Raw genomic sequence first — 22,258 nt, 5'->3', positions numbered from 1 at the left:
GCCTTCCAAGTAGCTAGGATTACAAGCATGAGTCACCAACACCTGGCCTGTGATTAACTGTTAAGTGTGGTTTTCATTCCTCCACCATAACAGGCCAAGTCATAACTATTCCTTCTATTTGCCTTCCTTTTCCTGGCCAGACCCTGCTCATTCTTTGAGACCAGAGTCATATCCTCAAGGGCAACATTTTGTGACCATGCACACAGACATCTGCCCAGCCATTTGGTTCCCATCTCTGTGGTTTTCATTGTCATATTTTTAGCAATTTTTCTGTTTGAGTTACTGGCTTTCATAATACATCAAGAGCTTCCTGAGCGTAGAAACCACTGCTCATTTCTCTTTGCAGTCACAGCAGCTAGCATAGTGTCTGACCTGTGATAACCCTCCCATAAATGTTTGTTGATTGAATTAATAAGTCACCAAAATATTTGAATGTGGGACCATAGATATTTATTTTAAAAAGGATATTACTCCTTTGCATGTACAAATTCCAAAATGATTCTTTAGAAATAAGAAATATACTCTGTAGGAATATTTTATATGTAATTCACTAGTATTACGTGATTCATATGTTAAAAATTTTCAACCTCTGAATCACACCACACGGGCTATAATATTTATTGGTAGTATTTTAAAGTCTTTTTTTTCCAGAGAACTTTCTACACTAAACTGTGCACTAATCATATCATGAGGTGATAATCAGACAACAGTGTTTGCTTGAAAAAACCGATTTTAAGGGTATTTGTAAGGTTATTAGTTAAACTCCTAATGGCTCCTTTGCCATACATTAGTAAATGAGGATAGCTTGAAAAGTCATTGCATATTTTACATTTTTAATCAATTTTCTTTGATATGTATATTTTAATTAAAGAGATAGGCTAGAATATTTTCAGATGTTACTAATTTTAGGCCATTAAAAATCAGAAATCAAACTTATCAGTTCAACTATCTTGATAGCTATAAAGCTAAAAGTAACACTTGAGAAGACAATTGCTAGATTGAGCCCAAAAAAAGGGAGAATAGTTCTTAAGAAAGGTTATATTTTGAGTTATATGATACATATATCTAGAGAATAAAATGAAGTAGACACTTAACACAACTAGGCACTACATGAGGGCAGTGTGCCTGCCGCCACTTTCAACTTACTAAGTAAAGGTGACAAGCTCTTCCAACACCTTTCTTCATCCCCCAAACTCCCTGTTATGCCAGGAAAATCCTGGCACCTTCATACAACAAAGCATCTTCTGATAACTAAAGGTTTCTGTTTTTCTTCAAACACGTTGCAGCACACTTAAATGCTTTTGTTTTTAAAATAACCCAACTCTTGCTTCCTCCTATGTGCTGCATTTATTTAAGGAGATCAGTTTTTATGATCAAGGAATTTAGACCTGAAAATATTCTAGAAATCAGTTACTTTTTTCATAAGAGACTTACCGAAAGTCTTGCCAGTTAGGTGGCAGGACTAGAACCCAACTTGTGGGAACTTACCTGACTCTCAGTTAAACCTAAGACCTTCCGGCTAAGATTCCACCTTACCCCTGTTAGAATGGCTATCTTTTTTTTATCTTTTTATTATTATTATTCATATGTGCATACAATGCTTGGGTCATTTCTCCCCCCTGCCCCCACCCCCTCCCTTACCACCCACCCTGTTCCCTCTCTCTCCCCCCCCACCCCTTCGCTACCTGGCAGAAACTATTTTGCCCTTATCTCTAGTTTTGTTGAAGAGAGAGTATAAGCAATAATAGGAAGGAACAAGGGTTTTTGCTAGTTGAGATAAGGATAGCTATACAGGGAGTTGACTCACATTAATTTCCTGTGCATGTGTGTTACCTTCTAGGTTAATTCTTCTTGATCTAACCTTTTCTCTAGTTCCTGGTCCCCTTTTCCTTTTGGCCTCAGTTGCTTTTAAGGTATCTGCTTTAGTTTCTCTGCATTGAGGGCAACAAATGCTAACTAATTTTTTAGGTGTCTTACCTATCCTCATACCTCCCTTGTGTGCTCTTGCTTTTATCATGTGCTCAAAGTCCAATCCCCTTGTTGTGTTTGCCCTTGATCTAATGTCTGCATATGAGGGAGAACATATGATTTTTGGTCTTTTGGGCCAGGCAACCTCACTCAGAATGATAACATTTCGTTCTTCTTCATGGCTGCATAAAATTCTATTGTGTATAGATACCACATTTTCTTTTTTTTTTTTTGACTTTTTTTTTATTCATATGTGCATACAAGGCTTGGGTCATTTCTCCCCCCTGCCCCCAGCCCCTCCCTTACCACCCACTCTGCCCCCTCCCTCTTCCCCCTACCCCCTCAATACCAAGCAGAAACTATTTTGGCCTTATTTCTAATTTTGTTATAGAGAGAGTATAATCCATAATAGGAAGGAACAAGGGTTTTTGCTGGTTGAGATAAGAATAGCTATACAGGGCGTTGACTCACATTAATTTCCTGTGCGTGTGTGTTACCTTCTAGTTTAATTCTTTTTGATCTAACCTTTTCTCTAGTTCCTGGTCCCCTTTTCCTATTGGCCTCAGTTGCTTTTAAGGTATCTGCTTTAGTTTCTCTGTGTTAAGGGCAACAAATGCTAGCTAGTTTTTTAGGTGTCTTACCTATCCTCACCCCTCCCTTGTGTGCTCTCACTTTTATCATGTGCTCATAGTCCAATCCCATTGTTGTGTTTGCCCTTGATCTAATGTCCACATATGAGGGAGAACATACGATTTTTGGTCTTTTGGGCCAGGCTAACCTCACTCAGAATGATGTTCTCCAATTCCATCCATTTACCAGCGAATAATAACATTTCGTTCTTCTTCATGGCTGCATAAAATTCCATTGTGTATAGATACCACATTTTCTTAATCCATTTATCAGTGGTGGGGCATCTTGGCTGTTTCCATAACTTGGCTATTGTGAATAGCGCCGCAATAAACATGGGTGTGCAGGTGCCTCTGGAGTAACCTGTGTCACAGTCTTTTGGGTATATCCCCAAGAGTGGTATTGCTGGATCAAATGGTAGATCAATGTTTAGCTTTTTAAGTAGCCTCCAAATTTTTTTCCAGAGTGGTTGTGCTAGTCTACATTCCCACCAACAGTGTAAAGGGTTCCTTTTTCCTCTCATCCTCACCAACACCTGTTGTTGGTGGTTTTGCTAATGATGGCTATTCTAACAGGAGTGAGGTGGAATCTTAGTGTGGTTTTAATTTGCATTTCCTTTATTGCTAGAGATGGTGAGCATTTTTTCATGTGTTTTTTGGCTATTTGAATTTCTTCTTTTGAGAAAGTTCTGTTTAGTTCACTTGCCCATTTCTTTATTGGCTCATTAATTTTGGGAGAATTTAGTTTTTTGAGTTTCCTATATATTCTGGTTATCAGTCCTTTGTCTGATGTATAGCTGGCAAATATTTTCTCCCACTCTGTGGGTGGTCTCTTCAGTTTAAAGACCATTGCTTTTGTTGAGCAGAAGCTTTTTAGTTTTATGAGGTCCCATTTATCTATGCTATCTCTTAGATGCTGTGCTGCTGGGGTTGCATTGAGAAAGTTCTTACCTATACCTACTAACTCCAGAGTATTTCCTACTCTTTCCTGTATCAACTTTAGAGTTTGTGGTCTGATATTAAGATCCTTGATCCATTTTGAGTTAATATTGGTATAGGGTGATATACGTGGATCTAGTTTCAGTTTTTTGCAGACTGCTAACCAGTTTTCCTAACAGTTTTTGTTGAAGAGGCTGATTTTTCTCCATCGTTTATTTTTAGCGCCTTTGTCAAAGAGAAGTTAGTTATAGTTGTGTGGCTTCATATCTGGGTGCTCTATTCTGTTCTACTGGTCTTCATGTCTGTTTTTGTGCCAGTACCATGCTGTTTTTATTGTTATTGCTTTGTAACATAGTTTGAAGTCAGGTATCGTGATACCTCCTGCATTGTTCTTTTGACTGATAGAATAACTGTCTTCAAAAACACCACCAACAACAAATGTTGGTGAGGATGTGGGGAAAAAGGAACCCTCATTCACTGCTGGTGGGAATGCAAGCTAGTACAATCACTCTGGAAAACAATATGGAGACTTCTTAAAAAACTAAACATAGATCTGCCATATGATCCAGCAATCCCACTCCTGGGGATATACCCAAAGGAATACGACTCAGGTTACTCCAGAGACACCTGCACACCCATGTTTATTACAGCGCTATTCACAATAGCTAAGTTATGGAAACAGCCAAGATGCCCCACTACTGACTAATGGATTAAGAAAATGTGGTATCTATACACAATGGAATTTTACTCAGCCATTAAAAAGAATGATATCTTATCATTTGCAAGTAAATGGATGGAACCGGAGAACATCATCTTAAGCGAAGTTAGCCAGGCTCAGAAGGCCAAAAATCGTATGTTCTCCCTCATATGTGGACTTTAGATCTAAAACAAATCCAGTAATATTATTAGACTTGGGTCACATGCTAAAGGGAGGACACATACAGAAGGAATAGGGAATGGTAGGAAACCCATAACTTTAAAGTGTTTGATGTCCCCAGTGCATAGGAGCTAATACAGTAACCTTAAAATGACAGAGGTCTATGGGAAGGTGACCAGGAAGTAGTGAAGAGGTCAGTAGAGATGAATCAATTCGGGTTGTAACACATTTGTGCATGGAAGCAATGCTAGGAATCTCTCTGTATAGCTATCCTTATCTCAACTAGCAAAAACGCTTTGTCTTTCTTATTATTGCTTATGTCTACTCTTCAAAAAAATTGGAGAGAAGGGCAGAACAGGTTCTGCCTGGAAACGAGGAGGTGGGGGGAGAAAGGGGGGGCCACAGGAGAGAAATGACCCAAACAATGTATACACATATGAATATATGAATAAAAAAAAAAAAGACCTTCCTAGTACTAAGGGGAGGAGAGGTATATTTTCTAGAAGATCTTTCTAATTTCCTTTCCTTTTCCAAGACAAAAATGTTGAGGAATATTTTCCCTTCAGTTTTGCAAAGAATGTAGAAAAGGAAATCGGAATTGATTCAGATTCTAGAAGGATTCCTGCGTTAGACAGAGCACTGGGCTAAATGACTGCTCCATCAGTCCATTTGTGCTGCTCTAAAAATATCTCAGACTGGGGACTCACAAGCTGTAGAAATTTATTCTATAGTTCAAGATGTTGGAAGTTCAAGATCAAGGCCTGCAGCCTCAGTGCCTGGTGAGGGCCTGGTTTGTCCTTCCTAGATAGTGCCTTGTGCGCCCTCCACTGGAGACATAAACTGTGTTCTCATTTGACGGGAGGGGTGTGAAGGGAAAAGGCCTAACCAGCTCCTATAACCCCTTTTGTAAGGCAGAGGTCCCAACTCTAGAAGTAGAGCTCTCATGGCCTAAACTCCTGCAGTTCAGTGCTGATGCACTGAGGATGGGATCTCAACATGAATTTTGGAGGGACCAAACATTCAAATCACAGCAATCACCACGGTCTCTTGAGTGTTTGAAAATTGGAGTGCTGTTCTGGCCTATCTTTTTCAGTCTGTATATTTTTCTGATGCTACATGAAGGTTGACATTTTATTTTAATTAGTAGATAATTTTGGTAAATAAATCAAAATCTTTCTGACTTTTTTGTTTTGAAGACTTAAGTCTCTTCGAATACCTCAAAGGCAAAAAGAAAATGTTTAATGAAAAGATAGCAAATTTTGTCTGACATTTTCATACAGAACTAAAAATATCCTGGTTTGAGATTCTGGGGAAAAAAAAAAAAGTAAAGCTTTCTTTTAAAGCATGAGCTCGCTTAGTGAAAATATTCACACATTCCATAGGTTCTGAGGTGCATAGCATCTCCACAGTTGAAGTGTGTCTTATAATTGTTGGTGATTTATAGTTTGATTAGCAGTAGTTTTCCTTTTTTTAGTGTTATATCAAATGGCATATCTCCTAATTAATGGCATCTTAGATTTTACAAAATCAGTAAATTTAAAGTATCCTCTTTCGGTTGCATGAAGTCCAAATGTGTACATTTATTGATAAACCTAATATGTTGGATTTGTTTCCTCCTCCCAGTTTCCCCTCTTGAAATAATGTGTGGCTTTAAGTGAGTAGTGACTAGATGGTCGGGTTTATTGCTTTGTTTTCACATGCAACAGCAGTCCATGGGCTGCGGAGGCCACAGTTTCGTCAGTCCTGGTGGTGTTGCATTTAAACTGACTCCAGAAATGACGACCAGTTTGAGTCTCCTGTTCTCTTGCGTAGAGGACATTTTACTGCTAGTCTGTGGCTTTCACATGGCATCCTGCCCCTGTGACACTAGGTAGAGTATGGGAGGTGGCCACTGCCCGATGTGTCCAATCCCATTCTGATCACTCTTTAGATACCTTAGTGCTGGTGACTGCACCCAAGCCAGGTCTCAGCACCGGTGTTCCCAGTGTGTGATGCTGCATCATGAGGTGGGTGGGGTGTCACCGGGCTAAGTGCCACCTAAGCAAGAGCACTGGCAGGTACTTGTGTTCTCTGCGATGACCTTTTCCCTGGAACTGGCTTCAAGGAACTAACAAAGGAAATTGCCCAGAGTGGTACAAGAAGTACTACTGATTCCCCTACGTGGGGAGACAGCAGCAACTTCCTAATGTTTTTTGTATCTGATCCGCATTGTGTTTGCACTTAAGTAGGTTTCTTAACTGTTCCCATTCTTGTAGGTGAAAGTACAAAACCTGCTCACTAGTACCTGTCTCCACCGCCACTGTGATAACACATGTGTTCCCTTCCCTTTCCCATGCATCCCACTCAATGCTCAGTTCTCAGATGAAGATGGAGACTGCTCTTCATTCACCCTGGGCAGAATTCTGCTCCAGCTACTGCCATTGACAACAGTGGCCATTTGTAAGACCTAAAAGGGTTGGAACTTTTAGCATTCTATTAAAAACAAACAAAAACCCATAAGTATTAAATAATGTGTTTTATTTGCTAATGATTTCTTTGGAAATTAGAGGAAGGTATTTGCCTTACGAGGCCTTTGTGGGAAATAATACATTTTCACACCAATAGTGAAGAAACACTTCTCCCAGTGATCTTGGTATGGTTTCAACTGAACATAATGATGCACTTAAAATAAATGTTCTTTTGCATTTAATGACTGGATTCTTAGAGCTGAAGGTGCTCTTGCTGCTGCTGCCCTTTGTAGAATGTTGTTTTTCCTTCTGTAAGTCATAGTCTAAATATACTTAACCACTTCTCATTAGTACAGATTAGTTATAGATACATTAAACCACAAACTTTTGGGCATTTAATCTTATTGCGAAGTAAACCTTATTACAGAAATGCTTAACAATTTTGAGTTCTGTGAGGTCATTTGATGCTAATGGTACCAAGCTCAGTGGCCATGAGAGTAACGTTATCATTTAATTTTGCTGTCTATCTGCCCAATTTTAGCAGAAAGCAATATTTTAAGAGAGGATAACTGAATGGCAAATATGCCAAGTTTCTTGGTATAGAGTTAGTTTAAAATTTGAGCAACATGGAACCCTCCCATCTTCCCTATGGAAAACATTTTCCTCTCTTTCCTTTCTCCTGAAGTGGGCCAAATGGAGAACATATCTCCTGGGCAGATCATCGATGAGCCAATCCGTCCCGTCAACATTCCCAGGAAGGAGAAGGATTTCCAGGGAATGCTGGAGTACAAGAAGGAGGATGAACAAAAGCTTGTTAAGAACCTGATTCTAGGCAAGTATTTTCTACATGGGATAAAAGGGCTTTCTGATAATGTTGACAGTAGGAAAGATTGGTTAGAATGTTTAAAATAGTCAATCCTGAAGTTCCTTTTGGTTTTGTTTTTTCTTTTTAAATTTTTCTTTTTTTCGATACTGGGAACTCACTGTATTGTCTAGGTTGGTCTTGAGCTCCCGGGCTCAAGCAATCCTCCCACCAGTGGACTACAAGCCCGTGCTGCTGAGCCTGACTAAGATATACCTGTAGTCACCGTTACACACTATACCCTGTGGGGCCCTGCTAGCATCCCAACAGTACCATGCTCTCTCAAATGCAAAGTCAAAAGCCCAGGGTCCTTTGAGGCCAGGCCTTCTCAGCTCTGGCTGAATATTAGAACCACCTGGGAAGCTCTGTGTGGGGTTATGGGATTTTGGTTTATTTGTTTGTTATTGTTTTGAAGCAGGGTCTCCCTACCTAGCCCAGCCCAACTGGGAACTTGCTATGTAGTCCAGGCTGACCTTGAACTTGCAATCCTCCTGAATCCATCTCCCAAGTGCTGAGATTACAGGCCTGTACCACTAAGCCCAGCTTCAGGGGTCGAGGTGAGGGCCTCGAGAATGCTTGACAAGCTACTGCTGAGCCATACCCCTGTCCATCCAGGAAGATTTTGAAAGTATTGATATATAGTCCTCCACCTCTAGAGAGCTGAGCCTGGCCATGTGTAGTACTTTGCTAGAGACCTCTCGGGGGATTCTCAAGGGTAACCACAGCTGAACTCCACTGCTGTAGGCCATTTAGGGTCCTGAATTTTTCTGGTTTTCCTTACTTCCCTAGAGAGGCTTATGACTAAATATGTTGAGAACAGCAGTTCAATACTAGGGAAGAAACAAAATAATGAAAGGGAGATTCCAGCAAAGGAAGGAAAGGATGGGACAGATGACAAGGAAGCAGAAGAAGCATTTTGGAGGGGTGTGAGCCTGCTAGCTCTGTAAAAAGACTTTTTATAGGAGGGGTAAATGAGGAGAGAACACATGTACCTATGAGCTGTGTGCTGAAAAACCTAAAAGCTTCCTTCAGTATTTGCATGGCTTTCCTCCCTCTGGGTGCCAGGGTGACAGCACTGTGATCAGTAATTATACCTAATTTAACATGCCTTGGGCTCATGGCATTAAACTTAGTGCTATTTATGGTGCAGGGTTGCTTCAGATTCAACGTGATCTACAGTTAGCAAGATGTTTCAGAAGCGATGGTTTGAGGGATGAAAAAGGAAAATGAGGAAAGGCAGATGTACAGTATTATATAAACTCATCAGGAAACTCTCTTTAGTAAAGCAATCTTTAGAGGCCAAGGGAAGTCAGGAGGCAAGTCATGCTGATGTCTGGGGAAACAGCTTTAGAGGCAGAAAATAATAAGTACATAGGCTCTGGGGCAGAAGCATGCCTGTATGTTCAGCCAGCTGTAAGGAGGCCCATTTGATGGAGCAGAGTGAGCTGAGGCTGGGGAAGAGTAAGGGCTAGGTCACAGGAAACACAATGAGGATTTCAGATTTTATAAATGAGTGGGTGAGAAGCTGCTTGGAGGATTCTCGGAAGAAGAGTAACATAATCTGACCTACATTTCTTAAAGAAACACTCTCCCCATTGTATGGAAGATACAGTACTGGGGAGTAAGGGGTGGATCCAGGAGACCAGGCAGGAAGCTGTTGTAGCCATCCAAGAGCTGATGGTAGCCTAAACTAGGGTGGTAGCTAGGCCTGAATATCGTTTATAGAAAGAGCCAACAGGATCCAGTGACAAATGAGGTATGTGGTGTAAGAAAAGAAAGGAATCAAAGGAGACAAGGCTCATAACCTGAAAAACAGGGAGACCCCTCCAAAATGCTTCTTCCACTTCCTTGTCATCTGTCCCATCCTTTCCTTCCTTTGCTGGAATCTCCCCTTCACTATTCTGTGTCTTTCCTAGTATTGAACTGTTACCCTCTTTCCTGATGGGGAGGTCCACTAGGAGAGTAGGTTCCCTTGGGAATCATGAGTTTGACGTACCTGAGCAGAGGCATCAAGAAGGCACTTGGTACACAGGACTGGAGTCCAAGGGGGAAAGTAAAGGCAGGATACATAAATTTTATATAGATACATTTAGTTTCCACACCCAATAATTTCTCCACTTGATGAACTGTTAAAATCCTTTTTTTTCATATGACTTACCCTGAATGATTGAACTCCTACTTTTATGTCTCACAAAGCATGCCTCACAAAGACTTTCAGTGTTACATAATTTTGTCTTTCCTTTCTTCTTTTTTCAGAACTGAAGCCACGTGGCGTAGCAGTCAATTTGATTCCAGGGCTACCAGCATATATCCTGTTTATGTGTGTTCGACATGCTGACTACCTGAATGATGATCAGAAAGTCAGGTCTCTGCTAACATCAACAATTAACAGCATCAAAAAAGTGCTGAAGGTCAGTTTGTGTTCAGGATTTCTCACAATGGATGTTGATGATGACAGTCTGCACGGAGGTGCTTTTTCTTCTTTAGACGTGGGCAAAAATGCAAGTTACAGACACTTTCCATTGTCGGAAACATTCTTCCTTACAACCTCTTTCAAAGTTAATTTGAAATTAATGCATTTAATTGTGGAGCAAGTTAAATTTCTTCACGGGCAGAAATCATCTGCTTTAAGGTTTTATTTGTAGTAAATTAAACATTTATGTTTAGTGGAGACCATATACAGGACAGAGTCTGTTAAGTCAGACGCTCAGTTCAGTAACACGTGGCTCGTGCATACAAAAAGGTGTCTGACCAAGTTTCCATCTAACTTTTTTTTTTGGTGGTAATGCTTTACTTCAGAGCTTCTTGCTATGCAGATGTTCTACAACTTGAGCCAGGCCCTCAGGTATTGGGTTTTTTTGCTTTATTTTTCAGATAGGGTTTTGCATTTTTGCCCAGGGCCAGCCTTGGTCTTCAATCCACCTGCCTTTGTATCTTACACAGCTGGGATTATAGATGTGAACTAATTCACCTGGCTTATTTGTTGAGATGGGGTCTTGCTAACTTTCTGCCTGGGCTGGCCTCAAAACTTAATCCTCCTGATTTCTGCCTCCTCAGTAGCTAAGATACCAAACATGCACCATCATGTCTGGCCCCTCTTCCGGCTTTTGGTCCCATAATTCTCCAGCTCATCCCATAATCTTTTCTGTTACCTAAAATGCCTGCTTCCATATGAGAAGCAGCACAGAGACGCTATTAGAGAAGAAAGACTTGGAAAAGGCAGCAGCATTTATATAACTGAACAGAAAGCCCTGCAAAACTCAGTAGTCACTGAGTCACCGTGTATAATCCACCTCTTGGCTCAATGAAAAACAATTATACTTAGTTCTTTAGCTCAGTGCTTCTTGAGAAATTCAGGTAATATGTTCCTGATTCTTTGCCTCTGATGATCTAACGTAGTGGGAGCATTAGGGAAGAAGGCAAGTAAGTGGTCATTCCCCAGGGACTCTCATCCAAAATGTCTTGCATGAAGTTTTGAAAGTGTGGTAAAATATACATAACATAAAATTTGCCATTTTCAGCTTTCTGACATGCACAGTTTTGTGGCAGTAATTGCATTCACAGAATTGTACAGCCATCACCGCCATCCATCTGTAGAGCCGTTTCACTTCCCCTGCCACTCTGCAGTCCTCCCTCCCTCCAGCTCTGGTCACGAACTTCCACGGATGCTGGTTCTCACCGCCTGTGGTGCAGCTGTTCTGTATAGCTACAGTCCACGGTGGTTACGAAAGCGTGGGGTTTCTGAGGATTTAACATTTAAAAATTGATGCACGTCTCTGGAATATAACTTACATAATATCTGGCATGTTGATGTGCATTGCACTTCAGTGGACTGTAAGTCTGCTATTCTCAACATAGACAAAAACAAACATTAACAAACGATACATTTTCTCTCCCAACCTAATTGCAAGACACATTTACCTAGTTTTATAGATTATCGCAGCATATTGTTTATGGATTGAAAAGGACTATGTACCTGAACGCAGCCCACTTGAAGTCCACGCGCTGTCTCCTGTCCTGTTTCAAGTTGTAGAGTGTCTTCTGTCCCTCTGTTGATTTTAACAATTGTTTTTTTATGTGGGCTCTAAAGCAGCATAAAAGCATAAGGAGAATTCATAGTTTTTAGCTAACAGGTCATTTTTATTTAATAAATCAAAAACTGAAACTAGCTTTGAATTCATTTTGTTTTCTCTGTGAGGCAGTTGAAACTAAATTGTTATTTAATTTTGACCAAATACAGTATGTGCATTGTAAAAATATTACTTTGACAAACAACCTAGTAACTTCTTGAGTAGAATTGCTATTCAGTTTTAAATTTTTTAAAGTTTCCAGAGAAGTAAGTGATCTTTTGGTTTTGGTTTTTCTGTTGTTTTCATTTTGTTTGAGACAGTGTGTCACTACATAGCCCAGGTTGACCTAGAACTCAGGATCTTTCTGCCTCAGCCTCCAAGTGCTGGGATTACAGGAGTGCACCACACTCAGCATGTAAATGATATTTTATTTATGTATTTATTTCTTTGTTTATTGGTGGCTCTGGGGTATGAACTCAGGCCTTTGTACTTGCTCGGTAGATGCTCCACTGTTTGGGCCATGCCTCCAGACCTTTTTTCTCTGATTACTTTTGTCATAGGATCTCGCTTTTTGCCCAGGGTGGGCCTGGACCATGTTCTTCTATTTTAGGTTTCTCACCATAGCTGAGATGACAGGTGTATGCCACTCCATCTGACTAGTGGCTGGGATAGGGTCTCCTGGACTTTTTGCCCTATTTGACCTAGAACTGCAGTCTTCCCATCTTAGCCTCCTGTGTAGCTGGGATGGCAGGTGTGTACCACTGTGCCCAGCTGTTGGTTGAGATTGTGTCCCATGAAGTTTTTCGCCTGGACTGCCCTTGTACCTCAGTTCTCCCAGCCTCAACTCCCAAGTAGCTTGGATTCTAGGCATGAGCCACTGATACTGGCTACGATCTTTTATTTTGAAATAATATAGAGTATCTCATTTAAATGAAGCTAGAGAGCACCCTAGTGAAAGAAAACATATTTTTAAGTTTAAGAGTAGTTTATCCCACAATGAGAACAGATGCTTCGAGTCTTTTCCTTAGGTTATAAGCAACTTTACCTGGTAATTCTTTCTTTTATTTATTTGTATTTGTTTGTTCACAGTGCTGGGAGCCTGGGGACTCATTAGTATAGGTACAGTGACGAGCTGACAAGCTCAAGTCCTCATTTTACTACTAGGTAAATACATGAAAGAGCTAGCTATACCATCTTCCAGTTTTAGGAACATGATTTTATGATACCCCCAATCATAGATCAACCCAGGACTTGAATGCAGGTTTAACAAGAATAATTTTAACCCTTGTAAAGACTGAATTACAAGTGTTCCTAACAGGGCTCTGGACTGAGCTGACAAAGACCATCAGTGCAGGTTCTGAGGCAAGGCGGTGGCAGGCTGGCCGTGGCAGGGTCACTGGAGCACTCACCTAGCCCACCTCTGCTAATGTCCAGTTAAGTCAGCCTGCAGACATTCTCAGAATGGCCTGTGTCCTGGGACTTCCTATATCTAGACTAGTCAGTGGTTTTGTTCACAAATTCATGGATTTCCACATATGTCTACTGTTCAACCCCCGAGAAGCCTTCCCAGCGCCAAGGCTTCTTCAGGCAGAGTTCCTCTTCTCTGTTCCACTGTGGCCCATCCTGCTGAGCCAACCAGCTTGCCCCTGGCTCTACTGCTGAGTACAGGAGTTCCTCCATCTCCTCTCTGGAACTGCTCAGACCTTTTCTTATTGTTGACAGCATTTTTAATCCAAGCTGGGTTTGAGCACTTCAGACTCTTTTTTTATATTCTTTGTTACAAAACTTATGATTCCCATTCTTTCTCATTCCCTTACGAACCCTAAGGGAAGTGATTTCAGGTCAACAGTGGATTGAATTTGTTCTGTGTAAAAGACCAGTTAACATCAACTGAATGGTAGTACTTTTTTTTTTTTTTTTTTTTTTGATGGTTCTGTGGTTTGAACTTAGGGCCTTGCACTTGCCAGACAAGTGCTCTATCACTTGAGCCACACCTCCAGCCCTTTCTTATTTAGGTTATTTTTCAGGTAGGGTCCCTCTCTGTCCTCTCCACCCTACCCCTGGCCTGGACCTGCTTGGGACCCCAATCCTCCCTGTGCTACCCATGGAGATGGGCTTGCCACCATACCCAGCTTGTTTGTTGAGATGGGAGGATCTCGATAACTTTTTTGCCCAAGATGACCTTGAACTGTGATCCTCCTGACCTCTACCTCCCAAGTAGCTGGGGTACAGTCATGAGCCTCTGCACCCAGTCCATGGCAAGGAAAGTAACAAAAAGCTGATAAACCTGGTATTTGGATTTTTGTAGCAATGACATAAGACTGCAGTGTGATTTATTTTTGGAACAGCTTGTGATGGTCATGACAGAAATGGGCCTTCCGTGTCTGTTCAGTCTTTTTTTTTTTTTTCAGGTTGTTACTTCCCAAAGGAAAAAGCAAATTTAGACTTATTTTCTCTTTCAGAAAAGAGGCGATGACTTTGAAACTGTATCCTTCTGGCTGTCTAACACGTGCCGCTTTTTGCATTGTTTGAAGCAGTACAGTGGAGAAGAGGTGAGAAAACCTTGACCACAAAACCAGCATGCTGTACTTTCTCTGACCTTTTCAAGGAAAGTTTTAAAATCACAAAATGTTGAACCGTGTTTAATTTCAAAAGCCAAACGCAAAGGTGGCTTAGAAATTCAAATCTTTGTTGGTGCTCACTACCTACCAGTGACCTGAGTATTGTTGTAGCTTCTTTCCTCTTGGAGCTCATGAGAAAGTGCAGCAAAAACAAAATAAGCATCAGTCGATGAATAGTTACCAGAAATGAAACCTGTGTCTATATTTTAAAGTAGGCTGTCCAGAACTAATACTGGAACACTGAACTGCTAAAGAAATTAACCAATTTTGGTTCACCACAGTACATTAAAGGTGATCAAAGACAAGACAGAATGTAAGGTCATGTGTCTTTTGATGTGTCCAAAATTCTGCATTGCTTTTGTTTGTAGTGGTGTGTTCATTGATCATTTGATAGACTTCATTCAACATGTTTTAAAGCTATGTAAGCTATTCTTTACTGTTTACTAAGGGCTCCTTAATAAATACCTGACAGCACTTATTATACATTAGATTATTTATATTACTTAATTTTCATACCACCTCTGTGCAGTAGGAATTAATAGCCAGTTTTACATATGACAAAACTGAAGCTCAATGAGGCTCATCAATGTGCCCAAGTCCTCTTTGCCAGAAGCAGCAGAGCTTGGATTCTGGGTCTGCCCACATCACAGAGCCTGTGGCCCTCACCCACCACCCTCCATGCCTCCCATCTTCTGCCAGGAGGATAGGCAGAGGAGCTGCTCACTAGTGCTCTCTGTCACCCCAAGGCTGAGGGCTGTCCTGGCAAGTGTTGGGGAAAAAAAGATGAGCAAGACAGCTAGAGGATGGACCTGACCTCAGACTCCCAGGACAGGCCACGAGCTGTGACCCGTCAGTTCCCACATCTAGACCAAGTCACTAGGTGGGCTGTAGGGAGGCAGTGCTCAGCCAAGGGGCAGAGCCCACCAAATAAGCAACTGCCTTCACCTGGCAATGTCAAGTGAGCCTGTTTAGAGGCAAAATGACTGAAAAAAATATCTGCTTGTCCAGTTAGCTTTCCTTGTAACAAATGCCCCCATCAGATTCTGTCCTAAACTCTGGCTGAAAATCGTGGTGTGGATACCATGAAACATAATAAGGGACATTGCTCATTTGGTTAGCAGTTTCAGTAGAAGCTGGTCTATTCAAGAAGTTGATGCATACGCCTCTGGGCACTGTGTTTATGCAAGGGCCATGTTCAATGAGCTGAAGTTAAGAGATTAGTACTTCAGATGATTTAGTGTTTGGCGGTCACCTGCTGTTTTAGAAAAGAAACACTCTTTCATTTTTTTAAGTTAAATTCCCCCAACTTGTTTAAGCCTTTATAGATAGGCTTAAATCTAGGTTGCCAAGAAAAGCTAGAGAGAAGTGCAAGTAGGAGCCGTGGAAGCAAACAAACACACAGCGGCATGTGAGAATGATTTACTGGCCTGCGGGGGGGGGGGGGGGGGGGGGGGGGGGGTGGAGTGGATCAAACTCCTGGGAAAGAGGAAAAAGCATGAAAAGCTAGCAAAACAACAGAGACGCCTTTGCTCTGTGTGACTCCAGGGCTTCATGAAGCACAACACATCTCGCCAAAATGAACACTGCCTCACCAATTTTGACCTGGCTGAGTATCGGCAAGTGCTGAGTGACTTGGCCATTCAGATTTACCAGCAGCTCGTGCGAGTGTTAGAGAACATCCTTCAGCCAATGATCGGTAAGGCCAGCATCATCAGTCTATCTACCCCACATACCCATCAATAAATGACCAGTGCTGTACATCTCAGGGCATGTATTCATACAGAGCATGTAAAGTAGTAAAATACAGACCTAAGATTAGCTGAGGAATCCCAGAATGCAGCCAGGGCTACCTGGGATGCAACCAGAATCACTGCTTCCATATGATAGAAACCATCCCCAGTGTGTAATGCTTTTCTCTTAAGATCAGGTTATGCTATGTATCCACAAAAGACTTAATCCCTTGTCTAGTTTTCAAAAACCACTTTAAACTTTGGGCTAGAGCACTACCATGCAGGACTTCCTAGGGGCCCATGGAAAACCAAAGAGGTGGGGAAGGGTTTGTACTTTCCAGGATGGTGTACAGTGAAAGGACTGAGAAAGCACTGTTGCAACAAGGACAGGTCTCAGAGGTTTGCCTCAGATACTCATTGTACCTTTGGAAATGTTAGAGGCAATCTGGTGTGAAGTAGTGGTTTCTCATTAGCTGGGTGGCTGGTGTGTGTATGTGTGTGTGTGTGTGTGTGTGTGTTTCTATTTGTATATACTCAACTAAGTGTGCAGTTCAGTGTCCCTCTTCCTATGTGCGCACTCACTCGTTCTGATTCGTTTGTATGTTGCGCTGTCAGTATTCCTTTAGAATTTACAACATCTGTACATAGGAATCAGGAGCCATGTAAAAATTGCAGGCTGCTAATTTTGAATGGTGGTGAATAAGAAAAAGTTTTTTCAAGTTGCTAAATACTGACTTCAGGCAAATTATCAGCAGACTTTGTTTTTGGTTTTTGTTTTTGGTGGACTGGGGTTTGAATTCACAGCCTCATGCTTGCTAGGCAGGCACTGTACCAACTAAGCCACGTCCCCCCAGCCCTCAGTAGATCCTTTAGGCTGTTCCCAGCTATACTTTTTCCCTACCCATTTGTTTTCCACATTTCCACAACTTCTCTTCCCCTGGAAGCCTCAGAATACTCAGTTTTCTTCCTAGGTCCACAATTAACCTGCTGGCAATGTAAGAGACTAAGGAAGCCTCTGAGATGGCGGGAATTTCTCGTTTTCCCCCAAAGCAATCTAAGTTGGCCAAAATGCAGGAGGCCAGAGGGTCGGCTCCAGCCAGTCTTTCTTCTACTTTGGCCTGTGTTTATTGGCTGAACAGGAAGTTTGCCTCTAAGTTGTCTCATTCTGAATAACTGCTTCCTTCTCTTGGTCATTTAAGAGCAGCAACAGCAAATGTTTTGAGTTGGGTGAGGCTCTGGGGGAGCTCACTTCAGCACAAGGAGACATAAAAATGAGCTAAGCATGGTCTCTGCTTTCAAGGGCTCTCAGTCAAGGCATAGACCTCTTAGAAGTTTTCTAAAGGAGGCATAAGCTACATGCTGGAGAGCATGGTGGGGAGGGTGGCGCAGATGGGTCCTGGGAAGCCAAGGCAAGCCCAGAGTCTCACTGCTGTTGTGGGAAGGCCAGAACAGAGAAGGGTCCAGCTCTCCAGCTCCAGACCACCACCTTCTTCTAAGTCTTATGCAAGACTTTTCCCCAGGGTCATGCCTTTCTTACTGGGCTGTTTTTGGTTTTTGCCTCTGAGATCAAATGTGAAGAGTACTTATCTCAACCCTCACTGCTACCTCCCTCTCTCAAAAACTCCCCAAGACATGTCACGCTGGACTGTCACAAAGCTGCTGCTGCTTATTTAAAAAAAACATATCATTGATTTTTTTTTTTGTTGATTCCGTCATTAAAGTTTAAAATCCAGAAGTCCTATTTTGATAAAGTCACTTTTCCCTCTATTTTGATTCTCAGATGATTTTCCTAAATTGAATGTGTGGTGTGTGTGTATACATGTGCGCATGCATGTGTGTGCAGCTCTGCGTGTGAAACAGGCTTTCCTCCAAATCTTCTCTTCTAACAACTGAAATACCCTGCAGTCTCAGGCATGCTGGAGCATGAAACGATTCAGGGCGTGTCTGGGGTGAAGCCCACAGGGCTCAGAAAGCGAACGTCCAGTATCGCTGACGAGGGCACCTACACGCTGGACTCCATCCTCCGGCAGCTCAACTCCTTCCATTCGGTTATGTGTCAGCATGGCATGGACCCAGAGCTGATCAAGCAGGTGGCCAAGCAGATGTTCTACATCGTGGGGGCTGTCACCCTGAACAACCTCCTCCTGCGGAAGGACATGTGCTCCTGGAGCAAAGGCATGCAGATCAGGTGAGCACATGCCAGTCCCGGGACAGCTTCCTGTCACTGCCCAGCTGGCCAGCTAGGCGTGCACAGTGCTGATGACTCACTTCCAGTCAGCCCTCCTTATGGTGCCACGTGGCCGGGCTGCAGGGGAAGAACTGGCACAAGCCACTTCCTCTTGCCTGGCTGTCCTGCTCTTGTCAGTGCTTGCCAACAGGGTCCTCTGACTGCCTGATGGGACAGCTGCTCACCGGCAGAACCCCTTAGGTGACACAGTGGGGAGAAGCTGCAAAAATGACAGGAGACAGCTGCTTCCTCTCCTTTTGTGTGCCTCGATTATACAATAAGAAAATATTAAATTACAATGAAGATTTCTAATATTTGCTTTTAGAAGTGCATCTTGACAAAATACCTTTCTGCACTTAAGGCAACAAAAAACAGGTCTAATAACTCTTTTATTAACGCTGGAATTTTAAGGCAAGCTGCATTCAGCTTTTCTTGTTGTTGGTTTTACTCTCTGTTTGTTTTTGAGATAGGATCCTGCTATGTGGCCCAGGATGACCCTGAACTCATGATCCTCCTGCCTCTGTCTCAGTGGTGAGATTGCAGGTGTTTGCCTCCATGCCCAGCTGCTGCACTCAATTTTATGCCAAATTCCTCCTTGTCATAGCCTCATAATTGCAGTAGTACTGATTTTTTTGCAAAATGTTTATTTTAAAACAGAATATTCACTGAGAGAGGAAAAAAGTAGTTTTTCCACAAAAGTCTTTATTTACTCACTCTCAGAAAACGTTAGAGTTCTTTTCACATTTTTCATTCTGACCCACACCTGCTTGTCAACATTAAGGCGATGCCTTCCATTCAAAGAGTCGGACTAGTTCTCTACAGGTTTGCTACGAATGTGAAGTCACCCAACGTGATACCTTAAAGCCTCCTATTTGCTGAGTACGAAGCACTATCTGTCCCTTGATTGCAGGCTTAGCATGAGATCCATGTCCCTTGCTTGACCACCCCTGAAACCTTAACATCCGGGTATTTTCTCGTGTCTCTCGATTTAGAGTCTTTGTCTCTCCCAAGACCTTCCCTTGCCTTCTCTCCTTCTGTCTCAGGGCTTCCTCAGACCACTATCTCCATCACCCAGGCCCTTCTCTAGAGAAGCTTGGGCACAAGGCCTAAGTTAGGGGGATTTGTTTATTCAGTCATCTAACTTGGAGTTTGCCTTAAGGAAAAGAGAGCACATAAAGGGTTATTGAGTCTCACCCTGTAAAAAGAACCCACGTCTGAAATTGTAAGAGAAGCTAGAAATTATTCCCTGGTCAGCTGTGCAATTATTATTTATTCTGTTTTTATTTATTAGCAAGTTTTATAACTTCCTATAATGACTTTGTTTCCATCTTCTATTAGAGAGAATTATATTTTCTTGTCATTTAATCTTACATAATTATTATAAACCTCATAAATATGTATGATGATAAATTTTAAAGCACAGCTGATTAGATTTAAGAAAATTTCAAAGAAAATTGAACAAAAATACTGCCTGTCATTTTTACTGACAAGGCCATACACCCAAAATTAAGACATTTATGACAGCATTCAACAAATTTACATTCTCTCTCTCTCTCTCTCTCTCTCTCTCTCTCTCTCTCTCTCTTTTGGCGTAGGTACAATGTCAGTCAACTGGAAGAATGGCTGCGGGACAAGAATCTGATGAATAGTGGGGCCAAGGAAACCCTGGAACCTCTCATTCAGGCCGCACAGCTTCTGCAAGTGAAGAAGAAAACAGACGACGATGCAGAGGCCATCTGCTCCATGTGTGGCGCTCTAACAACTGCCCAGGTACGCAGCCATCTTAGCCCAAACACACACAGAGGATACCTATTGGTATTGCTCATTTCCACGCTGACTTCATCTGCAGTCCAGAATATGTAGGGCTTACGATCTGAGAGAAAGCAGATTTTACCAGAAATTAATATACTTCAGGGCTAGTGATGGTCATTTATTCTGTCGTGTAGTGTCCACACTGCGCTGTGCAGTGTTCCAGGACTGGGATAGTCAGGAAGGAAAGTAATCCCTGTCCTCATGGAATAGACGTCCTGTGGCGCTTACACTGCGTGAAACCATTTCCATTTGAAGGGCATTTGAGGTAATGCAATGGCAGGAGGCAAGGCCTCAGCATAAACATCCCATCTTTCTTTTGCCTAGTCATTTTCTGTGCTGATTCTTAAAATATCCCAGTTTTCATCACATATCTTCTAACATAAAAATCTTCAATTGTGGCCAGTGTAATTAAACTCAATCAGTAGACAGAGTTTATTCATTTACTTATTCAGGCTATTTAACAAATTTTTCTTTGGAAAAGTACTCCTTCTTTTCAGAGCCCTAGTACCTGCTTCTGTGTGACTGACCCCTGACAGCCCATCAGCACTCCTGCTTTCTCAGTAGCATCCCTCTGCTTCATGACTAGTGACCATGAGTGTATTGGCAGGCACAGCTTGCAAACGAAGCCAGGTGCTAGTTTATACTGTAATCTTCAAACCTAGAGGCTAAAGCAGGAGTTCCATAGTTCAAGGCCAGCCTGAGCTACATAGCGAGACCCTAACTCAGGAAAAAAAAAGTATCTTGAAAATGAAAATTATATTTGTTTTTGTTGTAAAAGAATTGTGACCATTTTATAAAAGAAATTGACATTTTTAAAAGAATTTAATATCCTCTAACTAATTGGTTAATTTCTTTAGAAACCATTGTGGTTTTTCATTTATAACTATGTTTTGTTAAAAAAAAAAACTATGATTTTTAAAAAGACATTCAAAACAAATATTTAGAGCTGGTGCAGTGGCTCAAGTAGTAGAGTGCCTACCTAACAAGCATGAGGCTCTGAGTTCAAACCCCAGTACCACCAAAAAAAAAAAACCAACAACACCAAAACAAATATTTAATTCTTTTATTTTTAGTATAGCTAGATACATGTGTTTACATGAAGAGAGTAAGGTGTATAAAAATAGCATGTGTCAGAATATGTATAGAAAGTAGCTGGATGGATCCTTAGGACATGCTAGCAGTTGTTGCTTTGGGAGACTGGGAGGATGGGAGTGAGGCACTTTTATTGTTCATGTTGTTTTATTTTGTTTTGGTTTTTGGAGGTACTGGGGTTTGAACTCAGGATCTCACACTTGCTAGGCAAATTTACATTGCTTCTCCTTTAGAAATTCAAATAACAAAGGTGAATGTGCCCTTCCATTTCTTCTTCCTTCTCATCCCATCCCCAGGTGGAACTGGAGACTGCACAGATCCTTTTTGTTCTCCAGATAGTGAGGGCCCAATGTGTCTTTGATAATCTGCAAAAACTTTAACCATTTAATTTCTTCCAGATTGTCAAAGTGTTGAATTTGTATACTCCAGTTAATGAATTTGAAGAAAGAGTCTCTGTATCATTTATTCGTACCATACAGGTAAAAGCTCTTTTCCTCTGATTTATTAGCAGTCTTTTGTTTTTTTGTTTTTTTTTTTCTTTTTTCTTTTATTATTCATATGTGCATACAAGGCTTGGTTCATTTCTCCCCCCTGCCCCCACCCCCTCCCTTACCACCCACTCCACCCCCTCCCGCTCCCCCCCCTCAATACCCAGCAGAAACTATTTTGCCCTTATCTCTAATTTTGTTGTAGAGAGAGTATAAGCAATAATAGGAAGGAACAAGGGGTTTTGCTGGTTGAGATAAGGATAGCTATACAGGGCATTGACTCACATTGATTTCCTGTGCATGGGTGTTACCTTCTAGGTTAATTCTTTTTGATCTAACCTTTTCTCTAGTACCTGTTCCCCTTTTCCTATTGGCCTCAGTTGCTTTAAGGTATCTGCTTTAGTTTCTCTGCATTAAGGGCAACAAATGCTAGCTAGTTTTTTAGGTGTCTTACCTATCCTCACCCCTCCCTTGTGTTATTAGCAGTCTTTTGAGTGGA

At 41.6% G+C, this 22,258-nt stretch overlaps 1 protein-coding gene across 4 annotated transcripts in view; it reads left to right on the top strand.

Annotated features, from left to right (window-relative positions):
• Positions 1–22,258, top strand: part of Myo5a (myosin VA) — a 203,231-nt gene that overhangs the window by 174,919 nt on the left and 6,054 nt on the right. For all 4 annotated transcript variants that reach the window (XM_074065964.1, XM_074065965.1, XM_074065963.1 and 1 more), the window contains 7 exons: positions 7,543–7,689; positions 9,976–10,130; positions 14,252–14,341; positions 15,956–16,106; positions 18,046–18,328; positions 19,963–20,137; positions 21,670–21,750. In XM_074065964.1, the coding sequence (XP_073922065.1) occupies positions 7,543–7,689; positions 9,976–10,130; positions 14,252–14,341; positions 15,956–16,106; positions 18,046–18,328; positions 19,963–20,137; positions 21,670–21,750 (1,082 nt within the window). The remainder of the gene's footprint in view (positions 1–7,542; positions 7,690–9,975; positions 10,131–14,251; positions 14,342–15,955; positions 16,107–18,045; positions 18,329–19,962; positions 20,138–21,669; positions 21,751–22,258) is intronic.

The sequence above is a fragment of the Castor canadensis genome, chromosome 2, assembly GCF_047511655.1.
Source record: "Castor canadensis chromosome 2, mCasCan1.hap1v2, whole genome shotgun sequence".
Classification (NCBI taxonomy): domain Eukaryota; kingdom Metazoa; phylum Chordata; class Mammalia; order Rodentia; family Castoridae; genus Castor; species Castor canadensis.
The sequence above is the reverse complement of the archived record's forward strand: the minus strand, read 5'-3'. Positions and strand labels throughout refer to the sequence as shown.